The sequence below is a fragment of the Kogia breviceps genome, chromosome 1 (genome assembly GCF_026419965.1).
Source record: "Kogia breviceps isolate mKogBre1 chromosome 1, mKogBre1 haplotype 1, whole genome shotgun sequence".
Taxonomy (NCBI): Eukaryota; Metazoa; Chordata; class Mammalia; order Artiodactyla; family Physeteridae; genus Kogia; species Kogia breviceps.
In genome coordinates this window covers 30,093,115-30,108,023 of record NC_081310.1, presented here as the reverse complement: position 1 = coordinate 30,108,023, position 14,909 = coordinate 30,093,115, and the positions used below count along the sequence as shown (strand labels likewise).

Sequence of the window (14,909 nt, the reverse complement as noted above, 5' to 3'; positions counted from 1 at the left end):
CCTTCTGGAAATAACTGCTAGGCAGTTTTACCGAGCAGACTACAATATAGCCTCATAGTCTAGTACTTTAGAGAAGTGGAGACGTGTTAAGGAGAACGGTGATTCCAAGAGTAGAGTGACCCACAGAGGCTGAGAAGTGCAGAAAACACACAGGCAGCACCCTCTAGATGGAGGGAGCCTGGAACAGGTCCCACAGACCGGAAGTTTCCACCAGAATTCCACAATGTGTCAAGACTGTCCTTGGCTGGTAGAGCAACTGTGCTGACCACAGCAGTAGTTCCACTGCTTTGCATCAAAGCGATGCTTACCTCTAGGAAGGCATATGGCCGCACCTCAACAGCAGGCTACAAATGTGTTCTGGAAAAGTAGGAAAGGTTATCCGCCCTCATTAGGACAATTAGAAGCCCCTTAGCACTATGCAAACAGACCATTCAACAGGGATAATGCAACGACAAACACGTTCTGATAACAGAAATAATGTCCCAGAATTGAACATTTTAGAAACCAGGTATGCAGTCAGCAACTTCAACCTTGAAGCCAATTCACTCTTCAAAGATTACTTTTTCTCTTAACAGTGTTCTCTTTAGCATTGAAAAAACTAAAGAGGGACTTCCTCACTGGAGGAAGACTTGGAAAAACCCCAGACCTAAACGAAAAGCAGTGCTCTTGGCCAGCAGCTTTCTGGTTTCCCCTGGCCATTATTAAGGATCCTTCTGTTTGACTAAGAATTTCTCCACCTCTCACAAACTATCTTTTTTCTTTCTGTGTCCAGAAAAAAATCTGAAAACCATGTGTTTATAATGAGCCTGTTGCTATGCACATCATTAAAACATATTACAAAAATCTTTCCTTTGAGTCAGGAGGAGGACAGGATTGGGGAAGATGAACTCCTAGCCAGAGTCCCTTTGCTGAGCAGACAAGCTGGCAAAAAAGGGAGATGAGAAACAAAGCAAAATGGAAAAAAATATGGTGGTCCCATCCCTTAAGTCATTTTAACCAGAGGAGGAAAACTAACATTTTTAAAGCCCCAAGACAATGTATCTTACAGTTTGGAACAGGGCTAACAAACCCTCTTCCTAATCTCTTTAATTCCTATGGTTTCATGACTCAACCTCTGTCTATCAGTGTGTCCTTTTCACCAGCTTTTTCACACTTCTGTAAGACTATCAGGAATTTTGTTTTGGTTTTTTTTCCCCCTTTTATGTGTACTTCTGTGTGTATCCTCCTTTTGATATCTTTCATCTTCTATTCAGCTACCACCTAAACGTAGGTCCTGAACTGTCCTTGTCGTCCCCTACTCCCCATGGTATCTTGGCCTTTTCCCCTCACTTACGAAGAGATTTGTTCTGCAAAAGTCATATCCTGGAAACGAGATGAGACAAAGCATATCAAAATTGATGTCAAACACAAAGATTCTCGATTTTCTAACTTAAAAAACCTGGACTTAATAATCTTAAGTCAATCACCTTCTTAAACAGTTTGCAATCAACATCCTTCTCCAATTTTTTGCTGGTTTTTGTTCCAAATACTGTATTAACCTGCAAGTTTTCAAGGGTAGGACTGTCTGAAGATGAGAAATGAAATATACATCTTTTAAATATATCTTTCTTTCACCCCTGTGTGTCTTTATACGGGTTCACACACACACATGCACACACGCGCGCACACACACACACACAGAGTATTAATTCCAAGCTCTTTGTCCTTAATCAGAAAAGAAATAGCTGGTGCTGACTAATGCTATAGAACCTGTTTTACTCTCAAAGAGAAGTAGCCAAACCACTGCAAACATGTGTTGGGTGGAAACAAGTGTGGTTGGCTCCAGACAAAGGCTTATTTTTTAAGCACAGATGGTGAATGGTTGCCTCCTCCAAAGGGTTGCCCACAATGAAAGACAGATTTCTATTTCTAATCTATGCAAACATCTTATTCTGCGGAGCATCACAAAGACTAACTGTTCTGTGTCAGAGGCTGCGGATCCCAGGTGCTCTCAGAGAAGCCAAAGCCCACCTCCACCTGAGATGCCTGGTAACTCAGGTAATAGGGGCTGACTGGAGAGTGAGCCACTAACCAGCTCCTCGTGAATGCTGCTGGGGCCTTCAGTCAAACATTCCTCTGGAATCCGGCACCCACCCCTGCTTCTCCTTGGCTGCTCTGCCTGGAGGACAGTTTCAATATTCAGTTGAGACCCCAGATGCTTCTAAAACCTCCCAGGAAGGCTCAGATTCCCAAGGGCTCCTAATGACTATTGGTAGCACTCTTCACCTTGAATTCAGCTCTTCTATTCATCTCTAATATCAAACCCAGAAATCTTGAGCACTTCAAACTGTTATTCTGTTCAAACCAGTCTCCTTTACCCTCCAGTCTATATTCCTAAAACCCAGAGTAAGTCTCAGTGAATCACACCTGGGTCATTGTTGGTGTCCCTCAACCTTACCAAGTATATGTATTCCTTTTTTCTTTCTTTTTTTTTTTTCCGGCCATACCGTGTGGCTTATAGAATTTTAGTTCCCCAACCAGGGATTGAACCCAGGTCGCCCGCAATGAGAGGGCTGAGTCCTAACGCCTGGACCACCAGGGAATTCTCTGCTTTTTTCTTTTCGTTCTCCCTCTACCAATGTTCCTTTCTTTATTTACAACACTTTTCTCTATTATTTCTCCACCTCCCTTGCTCTGACCCCCCTGGCACATTCCAGTTTTAGGGCCCCTTGGGACAACAAAAATTCCTGCAATGCTGTGGGGGGAGGGGGAAGACCAAAAAGAACTCCTCATGCAAACCGGCTCCTAATTTTAAACATCCTTTCCCATAAAGAGAAGGTTATACCTGAAATCTACATAGGTTAGTTCCAATGTTTAAGTCTAAATAATGTCCTTCAAAGTTTTGAATTATTTTCTGTTAGTTTTTCTGATCAAACAACAGTAACAGAGTTTGCTTCAAAATCCTGTGTTGAAAAACACTTCTTTCCTTCCTTATCAAACTTCTTAAATGAACCAACCTAACTGAGCAAAAAGAAGTTCAAAAGTTCCTACTCTATACCTCGGTTTTTGAGATTTAAACACGTTTTGTTTCAGCTTATAAATGCAAATATTGACAATCAAATAATGCAGCATTAAGTTTACTTATCTGGAAAATCTAAAGCTGTAAAGAGCTTTGGAGGTTAACTAACTTATTGATTCCCAAGTCTGAATGAACATCAGAACTACCTGAGGAATATTGTTTATTTTAAACAACACATCCTCGTGAACCCCAGTCTGAGACATTCCAGTTCAGACTTCTGGTGCAGCCCTAGAGTCCATATTTATAATAAATGCTTTGGGTAATTATGATCTAGCAGGCCCTGGTCTTTGAGAACCACTGATGATTCCAACATTGTTCCCAATATGGCGGTCTCCTCTACAAGACACTGCATGGGCTATCACTCTGTGCTACAGCATTTTCAGAGACTGGGGTTCTTGCCCTTTTATAAGTCTGCTTACTCCACTTTTACATGGCTTTAGTATTAGAAACTCTGTTCTTATGTCGAGCCAGATAACCAAAGTCTTTCAACTCCTTGAACTTCATTATTACCGGCCCTAATTTTGTGCTCTCGAGCTGACAAAGAATTCCCTCCCCATGAGAGTCCAAAGGCAGCTACTGTACCCTTGAAGTCTTCATTTTTCTAAGCTTAAACAACCTTTTTTTCTTTAACTTCATAAAGCACTATTTCTGAGTTCCTCACCATTTCAACTGCTCTTCCTAAACAGACCTTACAGAATAAATCTGTCTAGAGGAACAACACTTCATTTTTTTTTTTCCTTACAGGCTGTACTTTTCCCAATATGCATTAATTTATAGTCCATGTTTCATCCTTAGCACTCATTCTCTTGCATTTAATGGTCCAAGAGCCATGAATCAGCAAGTATTTATTACTACCCTAATGCTGTGTTCCTAACACTGTGTAAACTACTCAAGGATTCAAAAGCTGGAGGAAATCATCTTGCTTTGATTTGACTTGAGGAGATTTGAAGGGATAATTTATTGGACAGAAAGGACTTAAATAAATGAAATCACTTGAAAACAGTGCAGGATGGTACACAATCAAGTGCTTCAAATGAATGACACCTGAAAGACTGACAAAGGTTTCCTAGGTCACACTGACGGCTCTCCCATGGCCTGTGTTTATAGAAATACCACCTATTTCACAATGATTTGGGTTAAAAAAAGAAGATGGACACTATCACCTTAAAATGTAAATTAAAATTTCAACTGCATCTTTATTTCAGAAATTTAAAATCTAAGAAATGACACATGCAATAATCAAGTAGAATACTGTTCCTTCTACCTGGGATGCCACTGGCATTGCTTCCCAAGCACTCTGAATGGCATGATCCAAGAAAAAGCCTTAAAGTAGAGGGTTTATGCGATTCCCTTCATTACCGGAAATAACAGAATGATAAGGAGATACCCCCCCCACACCTGCATATTTTAACGAACACCAACAAAATCGCACTCGTTTCGTTCACAGAATCACAGACTATCAGAATGTTTGGGACTCATTCAAATCCCTCACTTTACAGATCAGGGAAAAATATCCCTTCAAAGATGGCACGTGGTTTCTCTCCCAGGTAAAGCAACCAATGAGCAGGAGGGCGGGGCTAATCCCCAGGTCACTCTGCTGTTGGCTTCCTGCCTCCTCGTATTCAACCTAGGAAACCAAAACTCTTACCCTCTCAGCGCTTTCCTCAACTCTACTCCCATCTTCAGTGACCTTCTCAATCCTCAAACCCAGAGTCTGAGGATGCACTTTGTTTGGGGACATTTTGAGGGAAGGACTGGACCAAACGGTTTTAGGTGGTTAATTTTTTATGAAATCCTAGCATATTGATTTTACCCACAGTCTATGCTGCTAGACACAAAATTCTGCTTCAGGATCACTGCTACCTCGCTAGCAGTACAGGGAACCGCTGGGGTTAGCTACATGGATTCCAACAAAAATTCTAAAGCTGCAAAGCAACTGGTAAACAATTCCCAACTATGCCACCCTCTTCCCACCCACCCCACCCCCACACACCCCTAAATCAACCAGCTCATCTACTTCATCTGAAGCCTCACAGTTAAACCACATCCCACATGGAACGCGGAGGAAAAAAATGTACCTACCTTGTGGCCTCTTGCTGAAGCCACGACACATTTGGCACATAAAACATGACTCCAAAGAAAAGCAGAGGCTCATTAGCAAATTTGTCCAGATGTTTCTTCAGAGGTTTCTCCAGCTCCACCCATCGTGCTTGCTGGCTCTTGCTGAGAAACCAAAGGCCAAAGTAGTGCGTCTAGATAAAAGGATAAAACAGCATCAGTTCACGCTTACAAGGGGCATCCTGAGAGCACACAGGAAATAAGACTCCAGCACCTTACCTCCCCGCTTTGGTGTCTCAGCCCGTACACAAGGGTCCAGCTTTTACTTTTGAACTCTGGGACACATGAAAAGAAACCACAGGTACCCAGTACTGTAATCTACCCTGAGTCTCCAGATGCATTGCTGCTGTTTGTACGTGTGGGTACTGATGCACCTATGCTAGGTAAGCGGGGGGTGATGCAGAGTGGGGACAGTGCGGACTTATTCTCAGATTTCAAGGCTGACTTCCCGAGCACAGGAGCAGAGGCAAACACAGCTCTCTCACCTGCTACAAAGTAACTTACTGTTCAACTCCAGAGATGAAACCGTCTGCCAACTTTAAGCTTCAGCAGTGTAGATATTTTCATACAGTACCAGATTGGAACAGGAAATTGATTCACTGTTTAAGCTTTAATGAAGTACTTTTAAAAAACATCGGCCTCGACCACTTCATTATACGTGAACTGCAGCGAATCTCCCCCCCGCCCCGCATTAAGCAGGGAGAGCGGAAGAAACCCCTCTTCACAGCTGCCACAGGAGCCCCTGGTGGCTGCTGCTGCCAGATGATGGGGGGATTTGAGAGATGAGAGTGAGATTTTCACCCTTAGACTTGAAGCCTCAACCAGGTTAGTTTTGAACAACGTGCTAAATGATTAAAACAGGTACTTTTATGCATCCAATCCTGTCTTTACATTAATTCATGCTAGGATTTCAGGATTAGCACAACAGTCGCTAAAAAATAGATCACTGCTTTTGAAGCATTCTTTTATATTTCAATTATAGCCTAGAATGGTTTACAGCACACCTGGGAAGCTGCCTTCAAAGGAATCATTTCATTACAATGTTCAATTTCCAAAGGCATTTTGGGGCCGACCTTCCCACTCCAGCTGGCTGCCACCTCAACAATACTATAGATCAATCCCTATTACCACCCCACCAAAATCTGTAGTCCAGTTTTGACTGTGACTTTACCAGAAAACCAGACACATCCTTCCCTACATAAAGCTGCAGATACTCTAAAGGATATTTTTAAATGGGTGTACTTTCAGGTGGGACCATTTCCTCCATGATTTTCCAAAGGGCAAGTCCATACCAGAAATCTGTGCATTTCTTGAGCAACAAAATGCCAACGATGGGCTTCCCTGGTGGCGCAGTGGTTGAGAATCCGCCTGCTGATGCAGGGGTCACGGGTTCGTGCGCCGGTCCGGGAAGATCCCACATGCCGCAGAGCGGCTGGGCCCGTGAGCCATGGCCGCTGAGCCTGCGCGTCCGGAGCCTGTGCTCCGCAACGGGAGAGGCCACGACAGTGAGAGGCCCGCGTACCACAAAAAAAAAAAAAAAAAAAAAAAAAAAATGCCAATGAACAGGGCCGAGGTTATATTTCTATCAACTTAGACCGACTTGCTTGAGTGAATTCTGACCCTGTTGTTCATTTCCCAGCTCCAGTGAGCCCCTTAGCTGTTCCAAGGGGACTGATGACGTAGAGGAAATGAGATGTGGCGAACAGAAAGAAAATAGGCTTTGAAGTCAGTTCATCTCCAAGCTTTTACACTCTCTGTCTTGATACCTTTATACAAGTGACGGAGCCTCTGAGGGTCTCAGAGCTTTCTCATCTGTAAAATGGGTACGGTGATTACAACCATCACCCACAGGCTGCTCGGGGTGTAAATGAGATGATGCCTGTCCACGTGTGCGTGGCCCACATTGAGTAACTCCTTCACCAATGGTGACTTCTGCTCCTGCTACTATTATCTCCACGATCATCATCCTTGGTAAGTGAAGGCAGGCAAGCCTCAAGAATCTTTGTCATCGGTGCTACTGGCATCTCTATCAACCACGGAATCAGAAAACAGAAGGTAAAAGACGCAGGCGTAGAGAATGGTCTTGAGGACACAGGGAGGGGGAAGGGTAAGCTGGGACGAAGTGAGAGAGTGGCATGGACATATGTACACTACCAGACGTAGAATAGATAGCTAGTGGGAAGCAGCCACATAGCACAGGGAGATCAGCTCGGTGCTTTGTGACCAACTAGAGGGGTGGGAGGGAGACCAAGAGGGAGGCAATATGGGGATATATGTATATGTATAGTTGATTCACTACAGCAGAAACTAACAATACACTGTAAAGCAATTATACTCCAATGAAGATGTTAAAAAAAGAAAACAGGGCTTCCCTGGTGGCACAGTGGTTGAGAGCCCGCCTGCTGATGCAGGGGACACGGGTTCGTGCCCCTGTCCGGGAAGATCCCACATGCCGCGGAGCGGCTGGGCCCATGAGCCATGGCCGCTGGGCCTGTGCGTCCAGAGCCTGTGCTCCGCGACGGGAGAGGCCACGGCAGTGAGAGGCCCACGTACCGCAAAAGAAAAAAAAAAAAAGAAAACAGAAGTTATCTAAAGATAAAGGAGAAAAAGCAAGCAAAAGCAGAAGCTGGAAGGCCTATAAATAACATAAAAATCTAAAAGGTATAAGAAAAATAAAATCACCAAGCAGTGCCTCCCCGAAGATTTTCTTTAGACTCTCATTATAGGTGTTTATGGGACACTGGAACATCACTCTGAGGCTCTCCTAGGGGATCTATCATGTGGGCTTAGGCTAACCTTAAAATGAGGCAATCTGGGTACTTAATAAGCCATCTGAAAAAGGGTCCAAGGCAGTTCTGCATTATATACTGAATTCCTTCATGGAGCACAGCGCCATATGAGGATATTCCACCATATTGTGGATGGCTACTAGTGAGTTTGCATATGATAAATGAGGTAATATATGTAAACAGTGACAGGCTATGTGATCATTATTTTAGTTGAAAAAGAGCCCTTTTATAAGCATAGGTGGAGAAAGGGAGGGAAAACTTTGCAACTGCTTAACAAGCCAACCATGATTTATTATCTTTTACTAGAAGGAGTCTTCACATTTGAAGGTATGATTTTATGGTCCATACTTCCTTCAAATTGTAACATTCACTCAAATTAGTAACATTCACACTATAAAGGGTCCACAATAACTGCATAAACATTCTACAATTGATCTTGAAAACAAACAAAAAAAGACTTAACTTTTACTTCTCCTATGCTTTGAAGGCCAGTATTTTAAATTTCCTTTTCCTTTTCTCATTCCCACCCAATCATTAAACCAGACCTGATCTCCCCGTTTCAAAAAAAAAAAAACAGGGACTTCCCTGGTGGCGCAGTGGTTAAGAATCCGCCTGCCAATTCAGGGGACACGGGTTCGAGCCCTGGTCTGGGAAGATCCCACGTGCCACAGAACAACTAAGCCCATCTGCCACAACTACTGAGCCTGCGCTCCAGAGCCCGCGAGCCACAGCTACTGAGCCTGCATGCCAGGACTACTGAAGCCCGCACGCCTAGAGCCCGTGCTCCGCAACAAGAGCAGCCACCGCGATGAGAAGCCCACGCACCGCAATGAAGAGTAGCCCCCGCTCGCCACAACTAGAGAAAACCCACGCACATCAACGAAGACGCAACACAGACAAAAATAATTTTTTTTAAAAACCCACCCTGAGAAAGAATATTCCATGGAGTACACATACACATACATGCATGCACAAAGATACATTCATGCACACGTGCACACACAGAAAAGGAAGATGATGAGGTACAAAAGAAATCATTGTATGATAATAGTCTTGAGCATAATTAACAGTACAGAATTCCAAATAACAAGGTAAACCACTTCCAATGCCAAAACCTAACCCATGGCGTAAGATATTTTTGTTGCTGCAATACAGTCTTTTCCAGAGGACACAGGGTATTTCTGGGTGACTCACCATGCATTTATCCAATGAAACAATTATTTAACTATTCAAGAAATGGGGTTCCAATGCAGAGGCAGGTAATCTGGAGGACACAGTTTCTACATACTATGGCCAGAACAACCTAGTTTTAGAAGTGCTGTATTGAGTTATTTAGGAGGAAGGAAAGTTCATTTATGAGATCCCCATCCACACACTGTTTTGTGAAGCTCTGCCCCAAGTAACCTTCTCCATTCCCACCCCATCCCCACCCCACCCCCGTTTTTCCCCTAGCCACATCCCTGCTCTGGAGTATTCAATGGAGGAGAAAGACGCTGTCTCAAAGTTCTTACCCTGTTCTGTTCAAGTTCACAAGGCAACACATTTATTCAGCCATATCTACAAAATGCATCACAGGAAATGGAACCAGAGCCTAACCACTCACTTAAACTAACATGTGCACCAATCAACTTCCTGTGTATCAGCCAAGGGGCCATTACTCCCATCAAGCCCAGATGAGACCACACCAGGCCTGTTCATAAGCGACTTGCCAATTTCAACTCAGCTGAATTCTGAAAGCTGAGCTTCACTGCTAAACACTGCCAGATGGTTGAAGGGGTGGATTCCAAATAGAAATGGTAGAAATGGCGACCTCCTCCACGACCAAAAGGATTCCACCATATTGCCCAAGAAAATGCCGGAGACACTCGTTTGGTTTATCTCCAAAGCACCAAACATAAACCAGGTCCATCTAATCCTCAGGATACCTCTGTGTGAGCTCTAAATTCCATTTTATTTCTCTAGTTTTCTTTAGAAAACAGCTCTGGTGCCATGAATTCTGCAATGAGTTCATTGCAGTAAGAAAAGACAGGGCTTCCCTGGTGGTGCAGTGGTTAGGAATCCGCCTGCCAATGCAGGGGACACGGGTTCGAGCCCTGCTCCGGGAAGATCCCACATGCCGCAGAGCAACTAAGCCCGTGCGCCACAACTACTGAGCCTGCGTTCTAGAGCCCACGAGCCACAACTACTGAGGCCCGCGCGCTTAGAGCCCATGCTCCACAACAGGAGAAGCCGCCGCCCACTGCAACCAGAGAAAGCCCACGCGCAGCAACAAAGACCCAACTCAGCCCAAAATAAATAAATACATAAATTTATTTTAAAAAAGAAAAGACAGAAGAACCGGTTCCCAGGGAGAGGAGCCACATCTCTGAATCAATTGCTAAAAATGCAAAACTGCATTACCAAAAAAATAATGTAAGAAGAGACACATAAATTGTCATTTTCATATGAGTAGTTTCCTGGTTTATTTGGTTTGCAGTTTTGCATTTTGACAGGGGAGGATAAATGTATGTGAGCCCTCAAAAATAGGCTAGTTTCTTCAGTGGCAGATTGGCATGTGAATCCTTCAGTGTCATAATAAGAGCCCTCTTTTGGTATAATGAAAAGATTGTAGTAAATAAGGCCTTTAAAAACAGTTTGGGGGGCTTCCCTGGTGGCACAGTGGTTGAGAGTCCGCCTGCCGATGCAGGGGACGCGGGTTCGTGCCCCAGTCCGGGAAGATCCCACATGCCGCGGAGCAGGTGGGCCCGTGAGCCATGGCCGCTGAGCCTGCGTGTCCGGAGCCTGTGCTCTGCAAAGGGAGAGGCCACAACAGTGAGAGGCCTGCGTACCGCAAAAAAAAAAAAAAAAAAAAAAAAAAAAAAGTGTTTAAAAAAAAACAGTTTGGGATGTTTTTGATTGATTTCTTCATTTATTTGTAAATATGGTGTTATCCCCCATGGTAGCTATTAATAGGGAAAGATATTTTTTGAGGGTTTTGTTTTTCTAGTTTTATGACAATGACACAGCTTTAATGCTAACTATTTATAAGGGTTACAGAGCAGTCTTGGCAATTACTAGGGATTAAATCCACGATCTTATCTCAAGCATTTTGAAGAGTTAATCACCCAGAAGCAAAAGTTTAAAATACTTTCCATTAGGTTGTAATAGGGTCCCTGTAGTAGCCAGTATATTTCAGTTGTAAATTAAGAAACAAAGAGGTTGAGACACCTTCACATAAAATATACAGGAATTACATACAAGCATTCAAACTTTCAAGGAGGCATGGAAAATACTTCAAAAGATGACTAGACACATACTCTGAAAACAGCACTTCACGCAACTACATTCCAAATGCTTTGGAAAATAAACCACCATACATCAGTTGGCTAACTGCAAAAAACAACTTGCATGCAATCAACCTCTACTCTGGATGGTCTGGGATTTCTATAACTGGCATGTCTATAATTAACTGCACCATCTTCATTTTCCTAGTCAATCTTTTCATAAAAGTACAGGAAAAGAAACTGCAGAGTAACACAGACCCAAGAGGCAAATCTCATAGCCAAGAAAATTCACTCTTCTGAGGCTGCAAGACTCACTCGGAATATACAAAAAGATGAAGACCAGGGGATTACTTCACCTACTATCTCTGTATCTAGAAAATAGACACTGGCACCAATTTACCTTACAGAATTGACATTAAGCTAGTAAGATTTCACATCATAATCTTTACAAAGACAAAACGCAAAATTCAGAAATTTACCCAGCAGAATACTCTTCAATCAGTTCTTAATCATGGTTGATTATTTTAGTCCTCTGCAAATGCAAACATATATAGATATACTTAAGCTGGCTATAAAATACAGCAAATTCCACTATTATCAGACAGGGCCAGGGAATGAAGTGTTCGAGTACTCCCATTATCACAGATAAATTTCCAATTCCCAAAAGATTAACGTAAAATCAAGCCATAGAAATGTCCTTAATGTAGGTTAGCTTTACTTTGATGAAAGGAAATGCATGTTAAGATTCTGTATCGTTGTAAGCTCTAGCCATTATGAAAAGAGCAAAATGTGAGACATTTCTACCATAGCTGATAGCTCTGGATAAATCAGCTTTCAGTAAAGATGAAAATATAAACTTGCAAAAGAAAAGGGGAGGGCTTCCCTGGTGACGCGAGTTTGTGTCCCGGTCCAGGAAGATCCCACATGCCGCGGAGCGGCTGGGCCCGTGAGCCATGGCCGCTGAGCCTGCGCGTCCGGAGCCTGTGCTCCGCAACACGGGAGAGGCCACAGCAGTGAGAGGCCCGCGTAATGCCAAAAAAAAAAAAAAAAAAAAAAGAAAAGGGGAATAACTTAGAGGATAATCACCAACGCTATGAAATGGTTATGGATTTTTTTTAGGCTCCTATAAAAACCAGGGCTCTTAGTTTAGTCTTAGAAGAGGCCCAAGAGTTCATCGAATTTATTCTTCCCCAAAGTGCTGGATTTCCTAATAAAACAACAGTTCTCTACCTTGAATAGCCATGAAGAGTATTCTCACGTACCTATGTTCAATTATTTATCCCTCCTCCATTTATTATTTTTTAATTAAATGTAGAGTCACGATTATCCCTAAAGGAAATAATTCTAGCATATTTTACATTTTATTGGAATTCTTTATATTCCTTATTACTATTAACATGGCCTCCTTGCTTTTCTTAGAACAGCAGTGTTTAGTAGAAATATAATGTGAGCCAGATTTTTTTTTTTTTTTTTTTTTTTTTTGCGGTATGCGGGCCTCTCACTGTTGTGGCCTCTCCCGTTGCGGAGCACAGGCTCCGGACGCACAGGCTCAGCGGCCATGGCTCACGGGCTTAGTTGCTCCGCGGCATGTGGGATCTTCCCGGACCAGGGCATGAACCCGTGTCTCCTGCATCGGCAGGCGGATTCTCAACCACTGCGCCACCAGGGAAGCCCCAGATTTTTTTTAATGTGACCTGAATTTTTTAAAATTATTATGCTAACACTACTTTGTTTTATTTATTTATTTACTTACTTACTTATTTATTATTTTGACTGTGCCGGGTCTTTGTTGTGGCACGTGGGATCTTCGCTGTAGCATGCATGCAGATTTCTTAGTTGCAGCCTGTGGACTCAGTTGCGGCATGTAGGCTTCTTAGTTGCGGCCTGCAGACTCTTAGTTGTGGCATGCAAACTCTTAGTTGCGGCATACACACGGGATCTAGTTCCCTGACCAGGGACTGAATCTGGGCCCTCTGCATTGGGAACACGGAGTCTTACCCACTGAACCACCAGGGAAGTCCCTGAGCCACATATTTAATTTAAAATTTTCTAGTAGCTACATTTAAAAAGTACAAAGAAATAAAATTAATTTTAATAAATTTTATTTAACGAAGTAAAATTAACTTTAATAAATTTTACTTAAAATGGTATAGGGACTTCCCTGGTGGCACAGTGGTTAAGAATCCACCTGCCAATGCAGGGGACATGGGTTCGAGCCCTGGTCTGGGAAGATCCCACATGCCGCAGAGCAACTAAGCCCGTGCGCCACAACTACTGAGCCTGCACCCTAGAGCTCGCGAGCCAAAACTACTGAGCACACGTGCCACGACTACTGAAGCCCACACGCCTAGAGCCCGTGCTCCGCAACAAGAGAAGCCACCGCAATGAGAAGCCTGTGCATTGCAACAAAGAATAGCTCCCGCTTGCCACAACTAGAGAAAGCCCGCATGCAGCAACGAAGGCCCAATGCAGCCAAAAATAAATTAATTAAAAAATAAAATAAAATGGTATATTCAAAATATTATGCTTTCAACATGTAACTATTATAAAAATGACTAATGAGGTATTGTAACTTTTTTTCATACGAGATCTTCAAAATCCGCTGTGTATGTTATACTTACTGCACATCTCAGTTCAAGCTAGCCACACTTCAAGTGCTCAATAGCCACATGTAGCCAATGGCTATCCTACTGGGCAGAACAATCTGAAATTAATAACTGTTCAAGGAACTGAAAGATTTTGGCTCAGTGGAAGATCACAGTTTCTAATGATCAAAGCCATCTAAAAATGGAATGAGCAGACTTACAAAAGGGTGAGAGCCCAGACTCTGGAGGGACTGTAGGGGGTCTAGACAGCCCGAGTGGTGGTTTTTTGTTTTTAAACTTTTTATTTTATATTGGAGTATAGTTGATTAACAATGTTGTGTTGGTTTCCGGGTGTACAGCAAAGTGATTCAGGTATACGTATACATGTATCTATTCTTTTTCAAATTCTTTTCCCATTTACGTTGTTACATATTACTGAGCTGTGCTATACAGTAGGTCCTTGTTGGTTACCCATTTTAAATATAGCAGTGTGTATATGTCAATCCCAAACTCCCTAACTATCCCTTCCCCCGACCCTTCCCCCCACCCCATAACCATAAGTTCTGTTCTCTAAGTCTGTGAGTTTGTTTCTGTTTTGCAAACAAGTTCATTTGTATCATTTTTTTTTTCTTTTTTTAAAAAAACTTTTGGCTGCGTTGGGGTCTTTGTTGCTGCATGTGCCGGCTTTCTCTAGTTGCAGCGAGCGGAGGCCACTCTTCGTTGCAGTGAGCAGGCTTCTCATTGCGGTGGCTTCTCTTGTTGCGGAGCACGGGCTCTAGGTGAGCAAGTTCAGTAGTTGTGGCTCACAGGCTCTAGAGTGCAGGCTCAGTAGTTGTGGCTCACGGGCCCGGTTGCCCCACGGCATGTGGGATCTTCCCAGAGCAGGGCTCGAACCCGTGTCCCCTGCATTGGCAGGCAGGTTCTCAACCACTGCGCCACCAGGGAAGTCCCTGTATCATTTCTTTTTAGAGTCCGCATGTAACATACTCTATTTCTCTTTCTCCATCTGACCTGAGTAGTGTTTTGCAGAGGAGATCGCCATATTAAGTACTTCCCATGTGCCCAGCACTGAGATAGGTGGCAACTTTGCAAAAAC

The 14,909-nt window shown here is 43.2% G+C and overlaps 1 protein-coding gene across 8 annotated transcripts in view; it reads right to left on the bottom strand.

The window, feature by feature from the left end:
• The window catches only part of PTPN14 (protein tyrosine phosphatase non-receptor type 14), a 170,624-nt gene that overhangs the window by 82,807 nt on the left and 72,908 nt on the right, over positions 1–14,909 (bottom strand). For all 8 annotated transcript variants that reach the window (XM_067029719.1, XM_059041711.2, XM_067029752.1 and 5 more), the window contains one exon: positions 5,141–5,310. In XM_067029719.1, the coding sequence (XP_066885820.1) occupies positions 5,141–5,310 (170 nt within the window). The remainder of the gene's footprint in view (positions 1–5,140; positions 5,311–14,909) is intronic.